Source organism: Pinus tabuliformis, chromosome 5_1 (assembly GCF_031772625.1).
Source record: "Pinus tabuliformis cultivar Carrire ecotype Pingquan chromosome 5_1, CPIR1, whole genome shotgun sequence".
NCBI lineage: Eukaryota > Viridiplantae > Streptophyta > Pinopsida > Pinales > Pinaceae > Pinus > Pinus tabuliformis.
Window position 1 is genome coordinate 979,683,216 of NC_142305.1, and position 19,787 is coordinate 979,703,002.

Sequence of the window (19,787 nt, forward strand, 5' to 3'; positions counted from 1 at the left end):
TCAAACATGACTAGGAGGTTCTCTTGAATATTGTTTCTATCTTTTTGGGTTCGAGAGACAACTTTACGAAAAGGGACCCTTGGAGTTTTCTTTTCTGTGTCTTTTTCAAACTCTCTAAACATGAAAAATATTTCGAGTTTCACCTTTGTCGGACTCGTTAAAATAGTAAACAACATAGGACTTGTCATTATGACAAGACTGAGATTATCCTTCCTAGGGCTCGTTAAAATTTACTAGGTAGGATCCATCCAAAGGATGGGATTATATTACAAGCATATGTTATCCCCTTCAAGCTTGTGTTTCAAAAATAACTGGGGTACTTGCCAGAAATGGTGGGGGAAAATTGGAAGTATTCATCAGTTGTATTCTTCATTTGTTGTTCATGTTAGGTTTTGGGACATCCTCACTCTGTCACTTTCCTTCCTAGGTTTGGGTTATCCATTTTAACCTCTCATCTAATCTCTACCACGTCACCATCACCTTTGATCCAATGATGTAAACTGTTTCCAAACTTTGGAGTCGTGTCATCCATGTTCAAGATAAGTCTTCTTACCTGTGCATTGTCTAATCATCTGTCACATTCTTGGATTACTCTTATTTCGTGTGTTTCCTGTTTCATGCCGATGATGTGGGATACATCACGGCCCTCCTTCGACAAGGTCACTTCTTGTCGACTTCAATTCATTATTCAGGAAGTTGGTCGAGAGACTCCCTTCCAGTAAATTTGAGCTTGCATGCCCTAATGGAAAATTCTTTGCACTCAGCAACAAGTTATCATCATTGTCTTTTGATCAAGTGACTTCATGGGTGTTTGAATTCAATTCCTTATTCACACTCTGTGAATTGTGCTGCTAGTACTTTGAGAGCCATTGTCATTATTGTTGGTCTGATAATCAAGTGACTTTCTAGGGTGTTTGACTTTGACACATCTATTCACATGCTAGAATTTGTACTTTGATCAGATCATGTTGGAGTGCAAGACCCTGGGCTCAGATTACAAAAGTCCAGGTTGCAGGGCAATGTGACATGATCATGTTTACATACATGTCTCTTTCAAATGGATGGCTATGAACATACCGGGAGTCTATTATATGTGATCCTTCTCATTATTGGATGGTTGCGACCATACCTTTGGTTAGATATGATCCTTCTTGTTGGATGGCTGCGACCATTCCTTGGATCCATTTAAATGATCCTTCTCTAGATGGCTGCATCCATACCATGATTCATGTATCAGAGATTTCAGTGATGTATATGTATCTATGCTTTCTTACAGGTTTTTCTAACGATGGTCTCCAATTCCATGCATCTACTCATAAAGCATTTCACCCCTCACTCTTGTTCAGCCTTCATGCTTTAGGGGGCATCTGTTACATAACATTTTGTCACTGTCCCTATACTCCATGTTCCTTGATCCTGCACGACCTCTACAGTGACCCTCATGTGTTTTCCTATCATGAATAACATGTCCTTACATCACTCTTCATCTGCAGAACATTTCCCTCTTACATTTCCCAAGAATATTCCTTCAAACTCAGTTTTCAAGGCCGACGCTATCACTTATTTTCTTCCCTGCGCTGATTTGCAGAGTCTAACACTAGGCCTAGTGCCAAATAGTGCTGGTAATCCATTCATGACCTGTGCCGACCCTCTTTTGGAAAGTTTTTAAAAATGGAGTTGAAGCTTCCAAGTCTAGAAGCTTCGTGAACGAAAGTTTGGTAAATGGTTAAGCGAGATAGAGCCGAGAGAGACTGTTTGGGCTCCTTTCCCCTATTAAAATGGAACAACCCAAAAGGGATAAGGCCTATCCCATTATAAGAGGATCCATTTCCCCTCTCTCAAGCTATATAAGTTCCTCCTTTTCCAACCTCAGCTAGCTAATGAAAGGGCTGGAATAATCTGCAAAATCTTAATAGCCAAAACAACTATTGAGAGCCTTAGCCTTCGAGTTTGTGTTTGTAAAGGGAGAATAAGCCTGTAGTTTTTTTTGGTTTGGATCAATGAGGAAGAATCCTTGAACTTCCATTGTTTGAGGTGAATCGTGAGATGCTAACAGTGGTGCTAAAACCTGGACACATCGAAGGAAACTTGTAACGCTAAGGCGTAGGTTGTAATTTCCTTTTTGTCATAATAATACAACTGATATTTTGTTTCCTATATCAATTACATATGTTAGTTGGTAGCTTAAGACTCCTTAGCCTCTTAAGTAGGTTGAATATATTGTATGCTATCATGTGTTCTTTGGTTTCTTGTCTATTTGTTTCAAGTGCTTGATTGACAGTAAGGAGTTGATTGTTAGAGTAAAGACACAAGGAATTCATTAAAAAAGGATTAGCGATACAAGAGGTAGGATCTTCTCCATTCTCAATCTAAGGGAACTTATATTAGATTGTCTTGTTTATGGCTAGACCCTCTCCCCTGGGCTAGAGGGATTGTCTCTGTCCATAGAAAGAATCTTCCTGCTCCACAAGAATCGATGGTCTTATGGTTTATGAACGCAGTGGGGCAATGCGCAATTGCGATACGATGGACCCGATGAAGCTATTAACTGGATTCCATAATATTATCGCATCCGGGATCCATCGTAATTCAAAATTGCCGGAGCTAGGGGGTAACATATATACGGGACTCTGCACTTTTGTGATGTGCAATTGCGATTATCGCTTCGCAACTCGAGTATGCTGGGGGCCGATTTCCTTAACCATAGACCAATGAAATTCTGACACTTGTCACCTTTCAATTCGCCACCTACAAGGAATATTTTGAGGATATTCCATGAAATATTCCAAGGAATATTATTTTTTTTGACTGGGCTATACAGATGCCCAGTCAACATCCCTGTCATATCCTGCACCAAATTTGCTTGTTTGGGAAAATGAACAGATCGTGTTTCTCGGAGCATACAATGTTCGTTTCATGCAAAATGAGTTGCGCCAGATTCAACATGACGAGAACTATGCGGTCATTCAGGTTCCACACCATTCTGAAAACTGCGATTTTTGAGCATAATTTTGTGCACCTAATCACTAGCTTCCCTCCCTCATGTATTCTCATGATCTGCATCAAGGCTGCACCTCTTCATTTTTTGTTTGGTATTTTGTGTTACAAAATATAATTATAATTGTTTCATATCCTTTAACCCTTTTACATTTGCATGCCCACGCAACCCATTAAAACAATTAATTATGATATCGATGGGGATTAAAATAAGGGTCTTACATACTTCTCCATATTTGTTGGTATATGATTATGAGGAAATACTACCAGAAAACAATTTACCTATCATCCTTACAATTTTCGTAGACCTCAAGGGGTTAGCCACTTTCCTCCTTGGAAAAATAAAATGATGCACTCGGTATGTTGAAGGAACAAATGGGAAAGCCAAAAAGAAGTTTGAAACACACCAACAAGTAGAAAAGGGGTGGTTTGATAAACATAAAACTGGTTATAAAATTTTGTTGATGGCGATTTGGTTTTGAAGTGGGATCTTGCCAATGAAATGAAGGGAAAACACACAAATTTCCAAAAGTTATGGCTTGGACCTTAACAAATTGCTGAAAATATAGAGCTACCTCTGAATCATTACAAATTCTAGGAGCTAGCACCTTTCACTTTAGCAAGATGGATCTTTGTTCTAGTATCATAAAATTAGAATGAAGACAAAAGGCAAAAGACATTCCAAAAAAAACATTCAAAATTCATGAAGGTCATTATGAATTTTGGTCATTCCTTTTCGCCTTACTAATGCACCTTCCACATTTTCAAGATTTGATGAATTCCACTTTCAAACCCTTTCTTGGAAAATTTGTGTTAGTATTTTTTGATGATATACTAATCTGAGACAAGTGTTTGAAAGATCATGTTCAACGTGTTGACAGGGTGCTTAAACTATTAGAGGAGAAATAATTGTATGAAAAACAATCTAGATGTTTCTTTGGGGTATAGGAGGTGGAAGTTTTGGGCCATATTGTATCTCATGAGGGTGTTAAGGTAGACCCTAACAAAATTAAATCCATTAAGGAATGGAAAATACCCACAAACCTAAAGAATCTTCAAGGATTTCTCAAGTTAACATAGTATTATCACAAGTTTGTTAATAATTATGGAAAAATAGTAGCAGCTCTAACAACATTACTGAAAAAAGATGCTTTTTTTTGGACTCCAGAATAAACTAAGGCCTTTGAACATCTTAAAGAGGAAAATTTCCAAGCTTCGGTCTTAGCTACACCAAACTTTGCAAAAAAAATTATTATGGAATGTGATGCCTCAGGAAATGGAATTGGTGTTGTTTTAATGCAATAAGGAAGACCCATTGCTTTTGAAAGTCATCCAATCAAGTGAAAGTAGTTACAAAAACCTATTTATGAGAAGGAAATGCTGGAAATACTACATTCCCTAAAGAAATGGTGCCCATACCTAATGGGAAGACACTTCAAGGTAAAAACATATCATGATAGTCTCAAATACTTTTTAGAATAAATATTATCTTCAGAAGAGCAACAAAAATGGGTCCCATAGATGTTGGGCTATGAATTTGAAATCATATACAAAAAAGGGAAGAAAAATGTTGTTGCATATGCACTCTCAAGAGGGGATGAGGATGTAGAAGCATTTCTTTGTGCCGTTTCTATTATCCAATATGATTGGATAACTGAAGTAAGGGATTGATGGAAGAATGATGAAGAGGTGTGGACATTCATTCAAAAATTGCAGAAAGATCCCAATACATATGATACATTTATCTGGAAAAATGATTCATTATGGTAAAAATGTCGCTTATATCTATGTAAGAACTACCAACTCAAACAAAAGATTCTTTTGGAATTGCACACCTCTCTTTTAGGAGGGCACTCAGGATTTTTAAAAACTTACCACAAGGTCAAGAAGGATTTTTTTTGGGATGGCCTTAAATTTGATATTCAAAAGTTTGTGATAGAATGTTTGGTTTTCCAAAAAAACAAAGTTGAGACAATTAAGACCCCAGGTCTATTACAACCTTTAGCCATTCCAAGTCAACATTGGGAGGAGGCCTCAATGGATTTTATCACAGGTTTACCCAAGTCTGAAGGAAATAGTGCCATCATGGTGGTAGTTGATAGAATTACCATGTATGCACACTTCTATTCACTATCCCATCCTTTCAAATCCAGTAAAATCATTATTTAATTTATGGAAACAATTCAAAAGCTACATGGAAAGCCAAAGATTATTGTAAGCGACAAAGATCTCATTTTCACTAGAAATTTTTAGACAAAAGTATTTTCTTGTCTTGGTACTCAATTAGCTCATAGCTCATCTTATAATCCTCAATTTCATGGGAAAACTAAAATAGTGAACAAATGTTGGAAGGATGTCTTCGTTGCTTTGTATTCGATAACCAAACATAATGGGTCAAGTGGTTAGTTATGGAAGAATGGTGGTATAACACTTCCTTCTATACCGCAGTAAAAATGATCCCTTTGTATGGCGCTTTATGGATATCAAAAGAAAATTATGAGGTTCAAGCAATATAAGATCACATAGAGCATAAAAAAAATTATCCATTTCTTTAAAGGATAACTTGAATCTGGCACATAATCGAATGAAATAACAGGTATATCAACATCGCAGTGAAAGAAGTTTTGAATTAGGTGAATGGGTATTTTTACAGATAAAACCACATAAAAAAATGTCCCTTAAGAAAGCTAAGAAGGATATAAATTATCACCCAAGTACTATGGTCCTTATAAGGTGTTTCATAATACTAGTACTATGGAATACAAATTGGAGTTGCCTCCATCTTCTCTCGTACACCTATTTTTTCATGTTTCATGCTTATAAAAGGTTAGAGGTGACAAGCTCCTAGGTCAAACAATATTTCTAGAAATTGATGAGCAAGGAAAGATCATATTGGAGCCTGAAGAAGTCATGGAAACAAGAACCTGACCGCTACATAATCAATCAATTTCAAAATATCTCATTAAGTGGAAGAACTTACCTGTTGAAGATTCCACATGGGAGGATGAGTATTTTATACAAAAGAATCCAAAACTACTCAAACGTTGAGGACAACCTTTTTGATGGAGAGGGGAATGTTAGGTCATTGTATTACTAGTATCCCCCATATTGTTATTGTTGTGCCCCATAGAAGAAAACTATTTTTATTGTTGTTGTTACATTACTATTGTTATTTAGGCCTTGATTATATTGTGAACCTTTAGATTCATATATATACCAAGGAGGTCTTATCATTTGTATCATCTAGGAATTGTTCATTTATGAGATATAAAAGGAGGTTGCCTCATCAAAGAGGCTTATTTTCAAGTCGTTGATATATCTTTTGTTTTGTTTTGTGAGTTGGTTACATAACCTGAACATAGTCAATTTTCTCTTCTTTCATTCAATTGTTGAGGTGTCACACTTGTTGATTTAGGTGAGGGAGAATGATATTCTTTGTAGTTATTACTAACCAATTTTCTAGTAGCCATAATTTTACTTTCAATTTTCCTTGCTAGAATGAAATCATGCTCTAGGGATTTAGATTTAAAGAGACACACCTTGTTTTTTATGCTTTCCTTTAAAGTTCCCATCAATGTGTCTAAAAAATTGTCCTTTGCAATATTCATGACCTTATGACTCAATTTTTGGGATTGGGGAATGCACTCTGTAATTAAACCTTTCTATTGAACGTTTACTAATTTACTAAAGAATATATAGCTCTTAATATACCCATAAAGTGCTATCAATTCCTTTGCAAAAAATGGACCAATATACACTATTTTTTTTTTCCTTTCACAAAGACATTGATACCATACATGTTGATCTTGTTATAACACCATCGCTACAATATTTTCCTTTTGTAAGTATGCCACTTGGTATAGATCAAATAATTTCTCCATCTAAACTATCCATGTTATAGGATCATTACTATCAAACTTCCTCATATTAATTTGTATGGAGTATTTGATAACATATGAGTCATAAATCCACCTTTTTTGCAGTTGGTTGCTTCCTACAAGGAAAAATACAAACAATGAGTGGTGTTAGTGATTAAACATGGACTAACAAAGCATTGAATTAAGTGGAAATAATGCATTAACATAGCTAAACTAAAACAACATGAAACAAGCATGTGCAACAAAACAAATCGACAAAGGGGTAGGAAAAGGATCCTGTTTAATGTTTTTTGGTAGTGGAAGACTTACAAATGAATATCAAATACACTTGAAGAGAGTTGATTGAGAAATGGTGTTCAATAGCTCTCAACAAGGATTTCCCCTTCTCAATCTCTTTTGCAAGCTCTTACTCTCTCAAAGAAGCAAAGAAAACACTCTCAAATGGTGGAATTCTCCCAATTTTGGTATGTTTGATTTCTTTGGATCAATTTTGGCAGCATAACAATGCATAACTTCTTGTTTTTGTCTCTCCATGCTCTTGCATTTATACAAATTTTGGACACTCTTTCCCTCCTTTGCCTCATAAATTAGATGAGATACCATCCTCCTGCCATTAAGGCTTATTTGGGTTCAATGCTTGAATGGTCAGCCCATCATGTCAAGAAATTTAGTGTTTTTCAAGCAATTTTTCCCCAGGGGTGCTAACTGGACTTCTAGCGACCCTTGTAGCTATCGAAGAAAATAATACAAGGTCATGAATAAACGTCTTTGGAACACTCGTGAGAGTTGATTTTTTAAGTCAACTTTGGGAAAACATTTTGATTTTTTCCTTTCATAATGTTTCTAGCTCAAAATGTGTCCTTTGTACATACTTACTGACTTTGAGTGCCTTCTATTGTGTACAAATGAATGTACCATTTTTTCATAATAACATCGTCTTTAGAATGTAATAGTTTCTTGGTGCTGACTTGAAGCCCTAATGATGTGAATCTTAAAGTGAAAAATAATGCTTATTGTTATGATATTCAATATATATGCTATCCAGTTGTGATAAAATATTTCCCATATGTGATTGATCTACAACATAATGTTCTTTGTATTTTCATGAATTCCTTGGATCTCAATACCCATTTTAGGAAGCCTCTCCAAGAAAATATTTTCCATGGTATTTATAGAATTTTGTATATCTTCCTTGTTTCAATTCAACATCTTTTCCATTTCATCCACCTTTCTCTTTTGATGTTTTCTTGAGAACCTGATAAATCCACATTTTAAAAAAGACTACCATCCATTTTGTTAACTTTCTTTTCTAATTAGTTGAACCTAAATTATAAGTCTTCACTTTATTCATGAGTTGTGGATGAGCCTTTCAGAGATTTAACTGGTGTAGTAGCTTTAATTTTGGAGGCATAGTAGTAGTACTTATATTTATCACGACTTTCATCCAATAAAAAAATATTTTATATTCTAATCGAAAGTTATGTCACTTATATGCCAAATATTGAAAAAAATAATTTAGAGAACATTTGAATGACTAAATTTTTTCATTATATCTTTGAGATTGAGCCCTTTTGAATCTAAATGTTTTTCCTGTGATACTCTGATATGTCTTCTCTACAATTCCACTAGTTTGACCAAAATTTGTTTTGCCAATTGAAAGTTATGATAGCTTTTCGAAAACTTGTTGATTTTTGGGCTCTTCCCAAGAGAAAATTTTAAGGTATGAAACTTGTCCAACTATTCAAATATAATTCTAAAAATTGTATCTAAAATACTTTATTATATCTTCTTAGATATCATAATTTTTCATAGTTTTAAGTGTACTATAAAAAAATTAGAGCGAAAATGTCATGATCACTCATTTGAAAGTGATTTCATGACCATTAAAAAACCCTATATTCTATATGCTATATCTCATAAATTATGAAAAATGAGAATTTAAATTTTTTACTAGAAATTCTTTCTTATTTCTCTTCAACCTCCTCAAAATTTCACATTTTGAAACATCTTCAAAAAAAAATTATAGTGAAAATGTCAAGATGACTCATTTGAAATAGATTTTAGGACCAATCAACAACCATAACTTCCATAGTGCATATATCCAAAAGTGTAATGAAATCACATTTAAACTTTTAACCAAAATTTCCCAGATATCTCTCCTCAATAAGCCCAAAGTTTTACCATCTAAATCATTCAAGGAAAAATTTATAGTGAAAATGCCAAGATGACATGTTTAAAGTAGCAAAACTCCAGGTTTGTATGCTTTAATACCAATGTTATGAACCTTCCATCTTACAAATAATAATAAAGCAATAATTACACTCCACTTTGAGGAGGATCCTCCTTTTACAATGAATGTAATGTATAAAACAAGATTTGGAGATCCTAAGACTAGGTCTCTTTAGTATATATATAGGAGACAAACAACATAATGAAAGGTTCTAGACAACCTAACAATAGAACAATATAAATGTAATAACACATTATATAGGGCTTAGTAAGGGCTTTTAGGGTGAACATGTGGCTTATATAGTGCTTAAATCTTATCCAAAATATGGGTTCCTTTCAGCTACTCTACCAAACAACTACCCCAACAAGAATTCTTATTTTCATTCATGTAAAAGGTTATGCAAGCCCAATTAAGCCTTTCAATAGATTTTACCAATTTAGGAGTTCATTAGTGAACTTTTTAACCTTCAATATCAAACATTTTTTGAAGACTCCATCCTCATATTCTTCACTATAAAATAAAGACATTTACTTTTTCATTAGGGTTATGATTTACAATGGATTTTAATCCCATAATCAGGTTTGTCAATTAATTGAACAACCTATCCTCTATTACCCATTAGGGATTATTTTCTCTAAGTTTGGTGTAGACCCTTCCTTCATATCTAAGACATAAATTCTATCCCAAGAGGCATAAGGGGCTACAATTATCCATCTATTTAGCCATAAGTTTTCTTCAAAAAAGCGTATTATAGCCTTACATAAACATCACCATGAATACATTTGGAATTTCAACAAGAAGGCATATGAATATTGTACAATCATCAAAGCCAAAAGCACAATTCATGCCATGAAACATAGTGTAAATTCAGTAGGCAGACACATAAATATACGCATTCGTCAACATTATTTCTATTTCAATTTGAATAGAATTTACATTATATATTTTAAGTTCACAAGTCACTTATGTGAAAGGATGAAGGCCACTCTCCTTCATCCACATAAAACTAGCAAGTTCCCCTTAAACCCCAAAGAGTCATAATCTCACACTTATTCATGGGCATCTTCTCAGTTTTATTGTACTATAAAATTAGCCTCTTCACTACTTCATCACTCCCTCGATAGTGTCATCTCTTAATGCTTCAGTTCCTTGCCCCACAAGCACCTAGAACAAAATTATACACAATAGCTCAGGTTTTTGGGACATTACATTCAGTTTTATCAATAAATTTTTCGAATTTACTAATGTCTTCCTTGCACCCATTTTTTGTGGGTGACTATCTCTTTTGTTCCTTCATGGCTCTCTTCCTTCCCATACACATCAAATCCTCCTTCTTTACATAATCCATTCATGGGTGTCTGCCTTTTTTTTTTCACACCAGAGATTCTTTTGTTATCCCCATTCCAGGTTTCTTCTCCCTCTGATTTCATGTCAAATCTACTAATTTCATGGTTAGTTCATAAGCTTAAAGTGATATTATTAGAAGTATTTGGATGGGCACTCTACCCATACCCTGGAGAAAACATGTGGCTCCATCCCAACTACTTCAATAATTATAGAAATTGGTACTTCAACTACCATATCCTTTTCCTTAAATATTTTCTTGGGAATTTTGAAATTCTTAGACTTTATGATTAATTAAATCAGCCAATCAATGTATTGGTATGGATATTTCCATGGTTAGATTTTCTACCATATCCCCCTTGCTAGCTTCCCTCCCTCTTGCCTTCTCATGATCAACATCAAGGCTCCACCTCTTCATCGTTTGTTTGGCATTTTACTTTACAAAATATAATTATAATTGTTTCAAATCCTTTAACCATTTTACATTTACATGCCCACACAACCCATTAACATGATTAATTATGATATTAGTGGGGATTAAAATAAGGATCTTGCATAATTCTCCATATTTGTTGGTATATGATCATGAGGAAATATACTGAAAAATAATTTACCTATCATCTTTACAATTGTCATAGACCTCAAGAGGTTAGCCCCTTTCCTCCATGCAAAAAGAAATTGATGCACTCAGTGTGTTGGAGGAACAAATGGGAAGGCTAAAAAGAAGTTTGAAACACACCAACAAGTAGTGAAGGGGCGGTTTGATAAACATAAAGTTGCTTATAATTTTTTGTTGAAGGTAACTTGCTTTTGAAGTGGGATCATGTCAACGAACTAAAGGGAAAACACACAAAGTTCTAAAACTTATGGCTTGGACCTTAACAAATTGCTAAAAATCTGGAACTAGCATTGATTCATTACAAATTCTAGAAGAAGAACCAGATTCCCTTTCTATTAATGGTTAGATTCTTGAAAACTAGTTCACTTAGTTACTTTTAGGAGTAACATTTACCTTAGATCACTAATTTTTCTTCTTAGTTAGTTTCTTTTCTTTTATTTAGGTGTCCTTTGTTTTGATTTTGATTCTTTGTTGCATAATCCATATGTTTGATGCTAATAGGGAGTTAGGTTTTCAACATTTCGCTAAACTAAATATTGCCTCACCTAATACTTTATTTTCCCAAATGTCAAGAGTAAGGTCAAATGTTGTCCAAATGTCAAGAGTAAGATCAAATGATAGTCAACATGAGCAAGACACAAAAAAAATATTTATGTGATTTTGAAAAAATACAAAACTTTAGTGGTGGTGGTAATGACTATCCTCAAATATTATTGGCTTAAGTAGTGATATGAGCTTCAGAAATCATGATCTAAATGATGAAAGGAATGGATGAATATCTTGTTTCCAATATACTTGGTAAACCTTAAAACCTAAGTGCTTAATTCACTCCATTAATAAATATCACCCTCAAATTTTCATAAATTACTCATTGAAAATTTCTCCTTTAACATTTCTTTCTAGGAAATAAAAATAAAGGAAGAAAGATAAGAGAAACATATTGTTAACAAGGGAGGCTGCGGGGCAGCAAGTCCCTGCCTCGAGTGGAATCGGGAAAGTAGTTGATCCCATATTTTGACCTTGTTAAAGCAAAAAATTTTGATCTTGTTAAAGCAACAGAAATGGGGCTGCGAGGCAGAGTACCGGGAAAGTAAGACCACTGTAGCTAACTAAGTGCTAGAGCTTAAGTGCTAGAGGTTCTAAAACTTATGGCTTGGACCTTAACAAATTGCTAAAAATCTGGAACTAGCATTGATTCATTACAAATTCTAGAAGAAGAACCAGATTCCCTTTCTATTAATGGTTAGATTCTTAAGAACTAGTTCACTTAGTTACTTTTAGGAGTAGCATTTACCTTAGATCACTTATTTTTCTTCTTATTTAGTTTCTTTTCTTTTATTTAGGTGTCCTTTGTTTTGATTTTGATTCTTTGTTGCATAATCCATGTGTTTGATGCTAATAGGGAGTTAGGTTTTCAACATTTCGCTAAACTAAATATTGCCTCACCTAATACTTTATTTTCCCAAATATCAAGAGTAAGGTCAAATGTTGTCCAAATGTCAAGAGTAAGATCAAATGATAGTCAACATGAGCAAGACACAAAAAATATTTATGTGATTTTGAAAAAATACAAAACTTTAATGGTGGTGGTAATGACTATCCTCAAATATTATTGGCTTAAGTAGTGATATGAGCTTCATAAATCATGATCTAAATGATGAAAGGAATAGATGAATATCTTGTTTCCAATATACTTGGTAAACCTTAAAACCTAAGTGCTTAATTCACTCCATTAATAAATATCATCCTCAAATTTTCATAAATAACTCATTGAAACTTTCTCCTTTAACATTTCTTTCTAGGAAATAAAAATAAAGGAAGAAAGATAAGAGAAACATATTGTTAACAAGGGAGGTTGCGGGGCAGCAAGTCCCTGTCGAGTGGAACCGGGAAAGTAGTTGATCCCATATTTTGACCTTGTTAAAGCAACAAATTTTGATCTTGTTAAAGCAACAGAAATGGGGCTGCGAGGCAGAGTATCGGGAAAGTAAGACCACTGTAGCTAACTAAGTGCTAGAGCTGTACTTTTCTCAGTCAAGTGGGACTATATTTTGTCATACTGTGTTTAGTAATGCAATGCAACTACAAGTCACAAAATCATAATGGCAAGTTGAACAATGAAAATGGATATAGAACAGGAAGTGATTGTGTGTACCTTTGGGACTGGAATTGTCTACTGAGCTGCTGAGACTGCTTATGTCAGTTAACATCCATCAGCAAGTTGATTGCACCCTGATACCAACAGGATACTAGTAATGAAGTAGAACCAGTGTACTAAGTAGTGTTACAGCTTGATAGAACAGAGCTGGTTTAGCTTATACGAATCTGAGTCCTGGTGTTGCACATTGAGTTACATACCTTGTAAATGCTTATAGTAAGTGGAATACTAGTAATACCATTGATTACGATAGGGTTAACCATTGTAAAGGAAAAGTGATAAGGAATACAAAAAGCATGATTGAGCTTATTGAATATCCATAACATATCCATACCTCTTCTTACTTATGGAATTAGAATACAGTACTTAAACAGAATGGTCATGATACTTGCTTGTTATGATTTACTTATACCTAGTAGCTTACTCTGAACCATGAACTAATACCGTTTAGATTGATATCACTGTTAATTAGGGTAATGTCGTATGTTCAAAGCAAGGTAATCCTATCACATGTATGCGTTGAAACCAGAAGCATGGTCCTTTGCTTTCACTATGTTTGAGTCTACTCTATTACAATGAACACCATTGAGAAAGCTGGAGAAAGGTCATAATGAGTACAGAGGTTACCCGTATTCATTACCTACTAGGTCAGTGAAACTCTGTTTCAACATGTATGAGCTCGTGATTACCGAAGCTCTTATGCAACTAAGTTAGTATGAGTGCCTTTAGTGTGATAAGTATAGCTATCATTATGTCAAACTAGTAACACTTGGCATCATAGTTAAGCTCTAGGTATTAGTATCAATATTTGTATATGTACTCTATTATGGGAAAGAGCTCATGTGGTTTATAGCCACACTAGCACTTTCTGTAGAATTCATTTCATAACAAGGAATATAATTTCCTAATCAGATAATGATGACCAGTTAAAGGGGAAACACCAGTATAACAAAGCCAGTGGTAAAGGCTTTTTTGTGATTTGTCAATAAAAGAAAAGCACTACAGGAATGTCGTAAATCATGTACGAACCTCACGGATTTCTAATGTAGGCATGTGCAGAAGGAAATCATTGCTCACAACAACTTCATGTCACACTCCAAGTACTCTCGCAAGGTCCAGATGTTGAGAAACTGCTTAATTATTAGCATAATGTTGACAAAGGTAGCATTTTTCTTGCTAACGAGGGAAAGTGATGACCAGTATCATCACCACAAGTATATACTCAGATGCAGAGCTATCTCTTACATGGTAATCCCAGAATATCCGGAAACAAAATATCAGTGTTTATGTTGCAAAGAAGTCAACAACCTCTCTTAAAATTGAGAAGTGGATTTCATGAGTTTCCAATGCCAACATAATTAAATCTGCATCCTGGAGTTGCAAAAGCAGCTTTTAAAATCATACAAATTGTACACAAAAGTAAATGTATGTTATCAAATAAAATCATCATTAGCTAAATGAAGAGATAGCATATGTCTTAGTAAAATATCAATCAATTAACCTAAAATACCACATGTCAGGTTCAAGCAACGCCATTCTTTTTAGAAATCAGAGCACTTACTAATCCATACAAGCAGTGACGCGTATTTGGATTGAAACCAGGGAGGTTTCTTTGGAGAAGAATATAGGACATGAATTTGTGTTCCACCTCACCAGGAACATTTGCATCAGACAATATAACCTTCAAGATTGAATTAAAAAAAGCAGTTCAGCACACATTAGAGATGAAACGTAGAAACAAATCGCAATTATATGAATTAGTCATGAAAGGCAAACAAGATTACAAGACATCAACAATTCTAGCTTCCTAAAAAAGATGAAAGTTACTTTTAAGAGGGAGGTCATTGTTTAATCTTAAATGTACACAGTACTACATAACTATAGACAGTGTAGCCATAAATTTTGTCCTAGGGGTAATGACATTTGAGTCATGGACTTCTAATTTCTCTTTTAAGCCCATAACTTTACCTTTTGCCTCAAACTCTTTTCTCAATCTTTCTTCTTCTGTACTCTGAAAAATGCACAATGTAAATCAGAAACGTTGAATTTCTACTTGAATCTTATTTAAGACAACTTGCTTTGAAGGGGTATGAAGTAGTTCTTCAATAGCAGAGAAACTTATTGCTTCAGCTACATCTTTTGCAACACAAAAACGTTGTGCAACACCATGTACAGTTACTTGAATCTTATTTAAGACAACTTGCTTTGAAGGGGTATGAAGTAGTTCTTCAATAGCAGACAAACTTATTGCTTGAGCTACATCTTTTGCAGCACAAAAACGTTGTGCAACACCATGTACAGTTACAGAAAGTCAGTGCTCAGTAAAGGAAATCATTCCTCACAAAAACTTCATGTCACACTCCAAGTACTCTCGCAAGGTCCAGATGTTGAGAAACTGCTCAATTATTAGCATAATGTTGACAAAGGTAGCATTTTTCTTGCTGACCAGGGAAAGTGATGACTTGTATCATCACCATAGGTATATACTCAGAGGCAGAGCTATATCTTACATGGAAAAGACTATTTATGTTCTCCCGTCCGATAGGTACTAGATGGAGATTCCCAAGGATGGAATTCCTATAAAGTTCTAGACTGTATATGTTTACTTTGTATATTGCCAATTGGTTAAAGGGCATCTCAAAATTCTAAACATAAAATTAATCAGCATATGGTTCAAACAATGATCTCTTAAGCTTTTAAGTTTGGCATAGATTGAATCAATCAGTACCTCCCTTCTGTGATTACTCTTTATTGCACGGAGAGTAGCTAGGTGCTCTTATAACCTGGGGTGGAAGAGATCTGTCACGTGTGTCACATGTGGACTGTGAAATAAAATAAAATGAAAAGGAAACAAAGTTCTGATCTCATGTCAAAAAAGTAGAAGAAAGCGGCCCAACAAAAATTTATAAAAATTAAGCTAGGACCTATTAGCAAACAATTTACCCATCTTAATTTTCTTTTCATATTGGGCCTGCATAACAGATCCTACAAATCTATACATCTTTCCCTGAATAAATCAGCTAGCCATACTTTCGTTGTATATGGCAGAGATCTATTAAACCTTAAAGAGTTCATATTTAAGATTGACCCAAACTTTAAATAGTTTGAGTTCCATCTTCATAGTTAAGATGGACCTATTTAAATACTTAAAATATTTAATATTTTAATTTGAGCCCATCCATAATTAAGATGGGCTTATGCCCGTTCATAAAATAGTTTGAACTGTTTATTGTACCCAAAAATAACTATTTTGAGTCCATAATTAAGATGGACTTATGCCAGGGCATAAAACAGTTTCAGCTCTTTTTATTGTACCATAGAGCGAGCTGCTCTTATGCTCATAAAACCAATTCAAGGTATTGTGCTCAATGGTGTGGTGTTGGCATACTGCAAAAGCATCTAAATCCTAAAGCTCAAGGTTCATTGTCTTGGTCTGAAGGGTGCTTGTAAGGAAAGTTCTAGTTCTCGAAGGTAATATAATCCTAAGCCTGGTTGGTTGTTTGGTTGGCTTCTTGATGGCTACTAGCTCATCCTCAGGTTCAAGCTCCTGGTGAGTGTGATTGGTAGTTCCTAAGCATCCACATGCTCAAGCTAAAGGTGGTTTTTTGGTTGGTTTAGATGGATACTAGATTCCTGTAAGACTGGATGACTTCAAGGTCAGAGGTGAGTTCAATTGTTATAAGGTTGGTCTAATCATCGGCATGGTGCGTATGTGAAATACTAATAAGCATCTAGGTTTTGACTCTAAGACTCCTAAGCATCTTCAAGTGTGTAGGCATACTTCATGAATTATAAGACTCCTAAGTCGGTGGTGTTCTAAATCCTTCTATAAGATGTAAGGTTGTTTGCTTGTAGGAAGTTTGTCAAATTGTCTTAAGGTGGCTAAGCTGTTTCTAGGGTTCTACTGTGTCTAGTCTTGTTCTGAGGGTTTGAAGGGAGTTATACAGATAAGAAAGGTTATAAAGAGGAATGTTAAACCTTGAACAACAGATTTTCATAGTGCTTTCTTGGAATTTCTATCCTAGACAAATGTTACAATAATGATAACTAAGGAAAAAAGCAAATCATGGTTTGCAAGATAAACAGTTCTTAGGCAGAGTAGAAATGGGAAAAGTTAATGCAAGACGCTATCCTAAGGAGCGTTAAAAGTGTCTAAATTCACCTGAAATACATATTCTCCTTCAGGCTCCTAAATGCCGGTTAATGCAAGACGCCGCGAGAGCAAATGGTAACCGTAACTTGCCAAGATAAAAACTGAAATCGTACACAACCTAGGTAAAAAACTCAAATCCTACAGAGACTGAAATATATCAAAAACTAAATCGTACACACCCTACGTAAAAAACTGAAACCCTGCAGAGGCTAAAATATATCAAAACAATGTAATAACATAAACAGTACCTGAAATAGACCAATGTAGTGGAGCTGAAGCAAAAATAAAAGCGGAAGCGAGGTAACCACGAAATCATTTCTAACTTTATTATATAACAACAAAAGTAACTTACACGTAGCGGATGCTGCATGCATAATGTGGAATGGAATGAAATGTGTACACAATGAATAATTAGCAGGTAACACGTACAAATGACCTGACTTACGTTAACCTCCATCAAATCAGCCTCGCAGTAGCTTCCCAAACAGATGGCAGCACCATTGCTCTTCTTGCTACCTTAGGTGATGGCCCAACAGATGTCATAGCTCCCCAAACAGATTGCTACCTTAGGTGATGGCCCAACAGATGTCATAGCTCCCCAAACAGATGTCACCGCCATTGCTATTTTTGCTACCTTAGCTGCTGGCTTAAATTTAACCCTCTAAGCTCCATGCCCTGTTGTTTAACCGTCTCCCTGACTGTCAGCCCTAGGATGCAGCAAGCAGATTCTGCAGATGTTGCCCGACCTATCCTCCCTGTTCTGCCCCTCCCCTATCCATTTGCGACAGAGAAAGTAGCAGAGGCAACTTACCCAACATCATACCTTCTGGTTGTTCCAGTCTTAACCCCTTATCCTGTTGTTGAACTAGTTTCAGAGTTTCCGGTTGGTGCACACATGCCCAACATCCATGAACCCTCTTAACTCCCACATAACTGCTCCACCATTTAATAACTTTGGTTGCGCCCTTAACTGTTCTATTGATTGTGCCATGAAGGTCTGAAGACTGTTGTGGAAGAGACTGCTGCAGAACCTGCTAATCACGCTGCACCACAACACTGTCATCACTCTTGCACCTTCGCCAATGTCATCACGACTGTACAGGTCTGCTGAAGCATACCATGTTGACAGACAAATGCTTTCAGAACAACATTTAAACTGTAACAATCCTCTTGCCGCTTTAGTTGTGTTTATGGATGGACTGTGTGGACCAGCTGGCTCTGCAAATCTCCTGTAAGTGATTGGGCTGGTCATCCTCGCTACCTGAGCTCAGCTGGGAAGAGAGAGTGTTCCCCTGAAGCATAACACTAAAAAACAAATGGTAGTGAGAAATCGAGAATGGTAAGTACAGGGCTTTTTGATTTACAGACGTAGGAGGAAAGTGGGTATTCCCGAATCTGGTTCTTGCATATAGTCCACTCCACTGTGCCCTTCTGGATGGAGAAGGCCCTCAACGTTGTCGCCCACCTGCGCACCCAACAGGATCAAATACTGAAAGGAGGTTCATATCCTTACCTTTCCCAGTAACGTAGATAAACCTCCAAGATGCAGGAATCTGGCTTGAAATATAGTAGATACGGGAAATTTGAAAACAGCAGATGGAATTCCAGAGAAAATGAATTGGAAGAAGACATTGAATCTCACTGTATGAAACAGCGCATCGAACTGCTCTAGTGGATTTAGCTGTTCTCCACAGGCCAGCAAAACACCCACACCTGCACGGACAACTACACCACCTGCATGCACAACACCTGCCAATATGAGCCAATATGCTCAAACCCTCAAACCTGCTAATATGCTCAAACAATCCTGCAAATAATTCAAACTAATTCAAACTAATATTAACATTAATACTAACAACTCCTTGACCACCACTAATAATAAACAGGTTTAAAACAAAATAAACTATGGGCCAGCATCTTCCGCCTGGGGAAGAGGCCAATAAGATGGCGCTTTTGAAGACTTTAGTTACCCGGCGATAGCAAACACAGTCGCATTTGCAAACTTTGCTCACCCTCCAATAATCACCGTAAATTAATAACATAGCGGTTTAGTTTAATGCTATCGCAACGCATTTGGATTACTATAGTCCCTGGCCATTGCTAGATGGCAGGGACTGATAAGAAAATGTAGAGCAATGTTTGTGGCATCGAGGTGTCTTTGTTGGGATTACAGATGCTCACGTGTAGCAGAGCAACACCACGTGGATGTCAAGGTTACCTAAATACTACAAAATAATATCCAAATATTCGAAGTGATATATTAAGTAGATTTTTCACAAAATGCAAGTCAATGATTATGAAATTATATTTGAGAAAAAAATTAAATCTCCAAGGTAAAATCGAGAATAATTTCAAAGTTATATATAATGTAGGGATTATTTTTTGCTTTCATTTTTGTTTTTGTTTTA

At 35.6% G+C, this 19,787-nt stretch overlaps 1 protein-coding gene across 4 annotated transcripts; it reads right to left on the reverse strand.

Moving 5' to 3' along the window:
- Positions 1 to 6,733: 6,733 nt before the first annotated feature.
- On the reverse strand, positions 6,734 to 19,482 carry LOC149168010 (5'-3' exoribonuclease 4-like). 4 transcript variants are annotated; one of them, XR_016260591.1, is made up of 4 exons: positions 19,350 to 19,482; positions 17,732 to 19,113; positions 14,788 to 14,907; positions 13,537 to 14,597 (listed from the first exon to the last, which is right to left on the reverse strand). XR_016260591.1 is itself a non-coding variant. In XM_089431624.1 (4 exons), the coding sequence occupies exons 2-4, from the start codon at positions 17,834 to 17,836 to the stop codon at positions 14,511 to 14,513; spliced, it is 312 nt and encodes a 103-aa protein (XP_089287750.1). In that variant the 5' UTR covers positions 17,837 to 17,895; positions 17,945 to 19,231; the 3' UTR covers positions 13,537 to 14,510. The 4 variants fall into 4 exon arrangements, 2 of the variants coding, with proteins under 2 accessions (XP_089287750.1, XP_089287749.1); XM_089431624.1 differs by lacking the exon at positions 19,350 to 19,482 and having other exon boundaries at positions 17,732 to 17,895; positions 17,945 to 19,231; XR_016260590.1 differs by lacking the exons at positions 13,537 to 14,597; positions 19,350 to 19,482 and adding an exon at positions 6,734 to 6,991 and having other exon boundaries at positions 17,732 to 19,229.
- Positions 19,483 to 19,787: the final 305 nt, after the last annotated feature.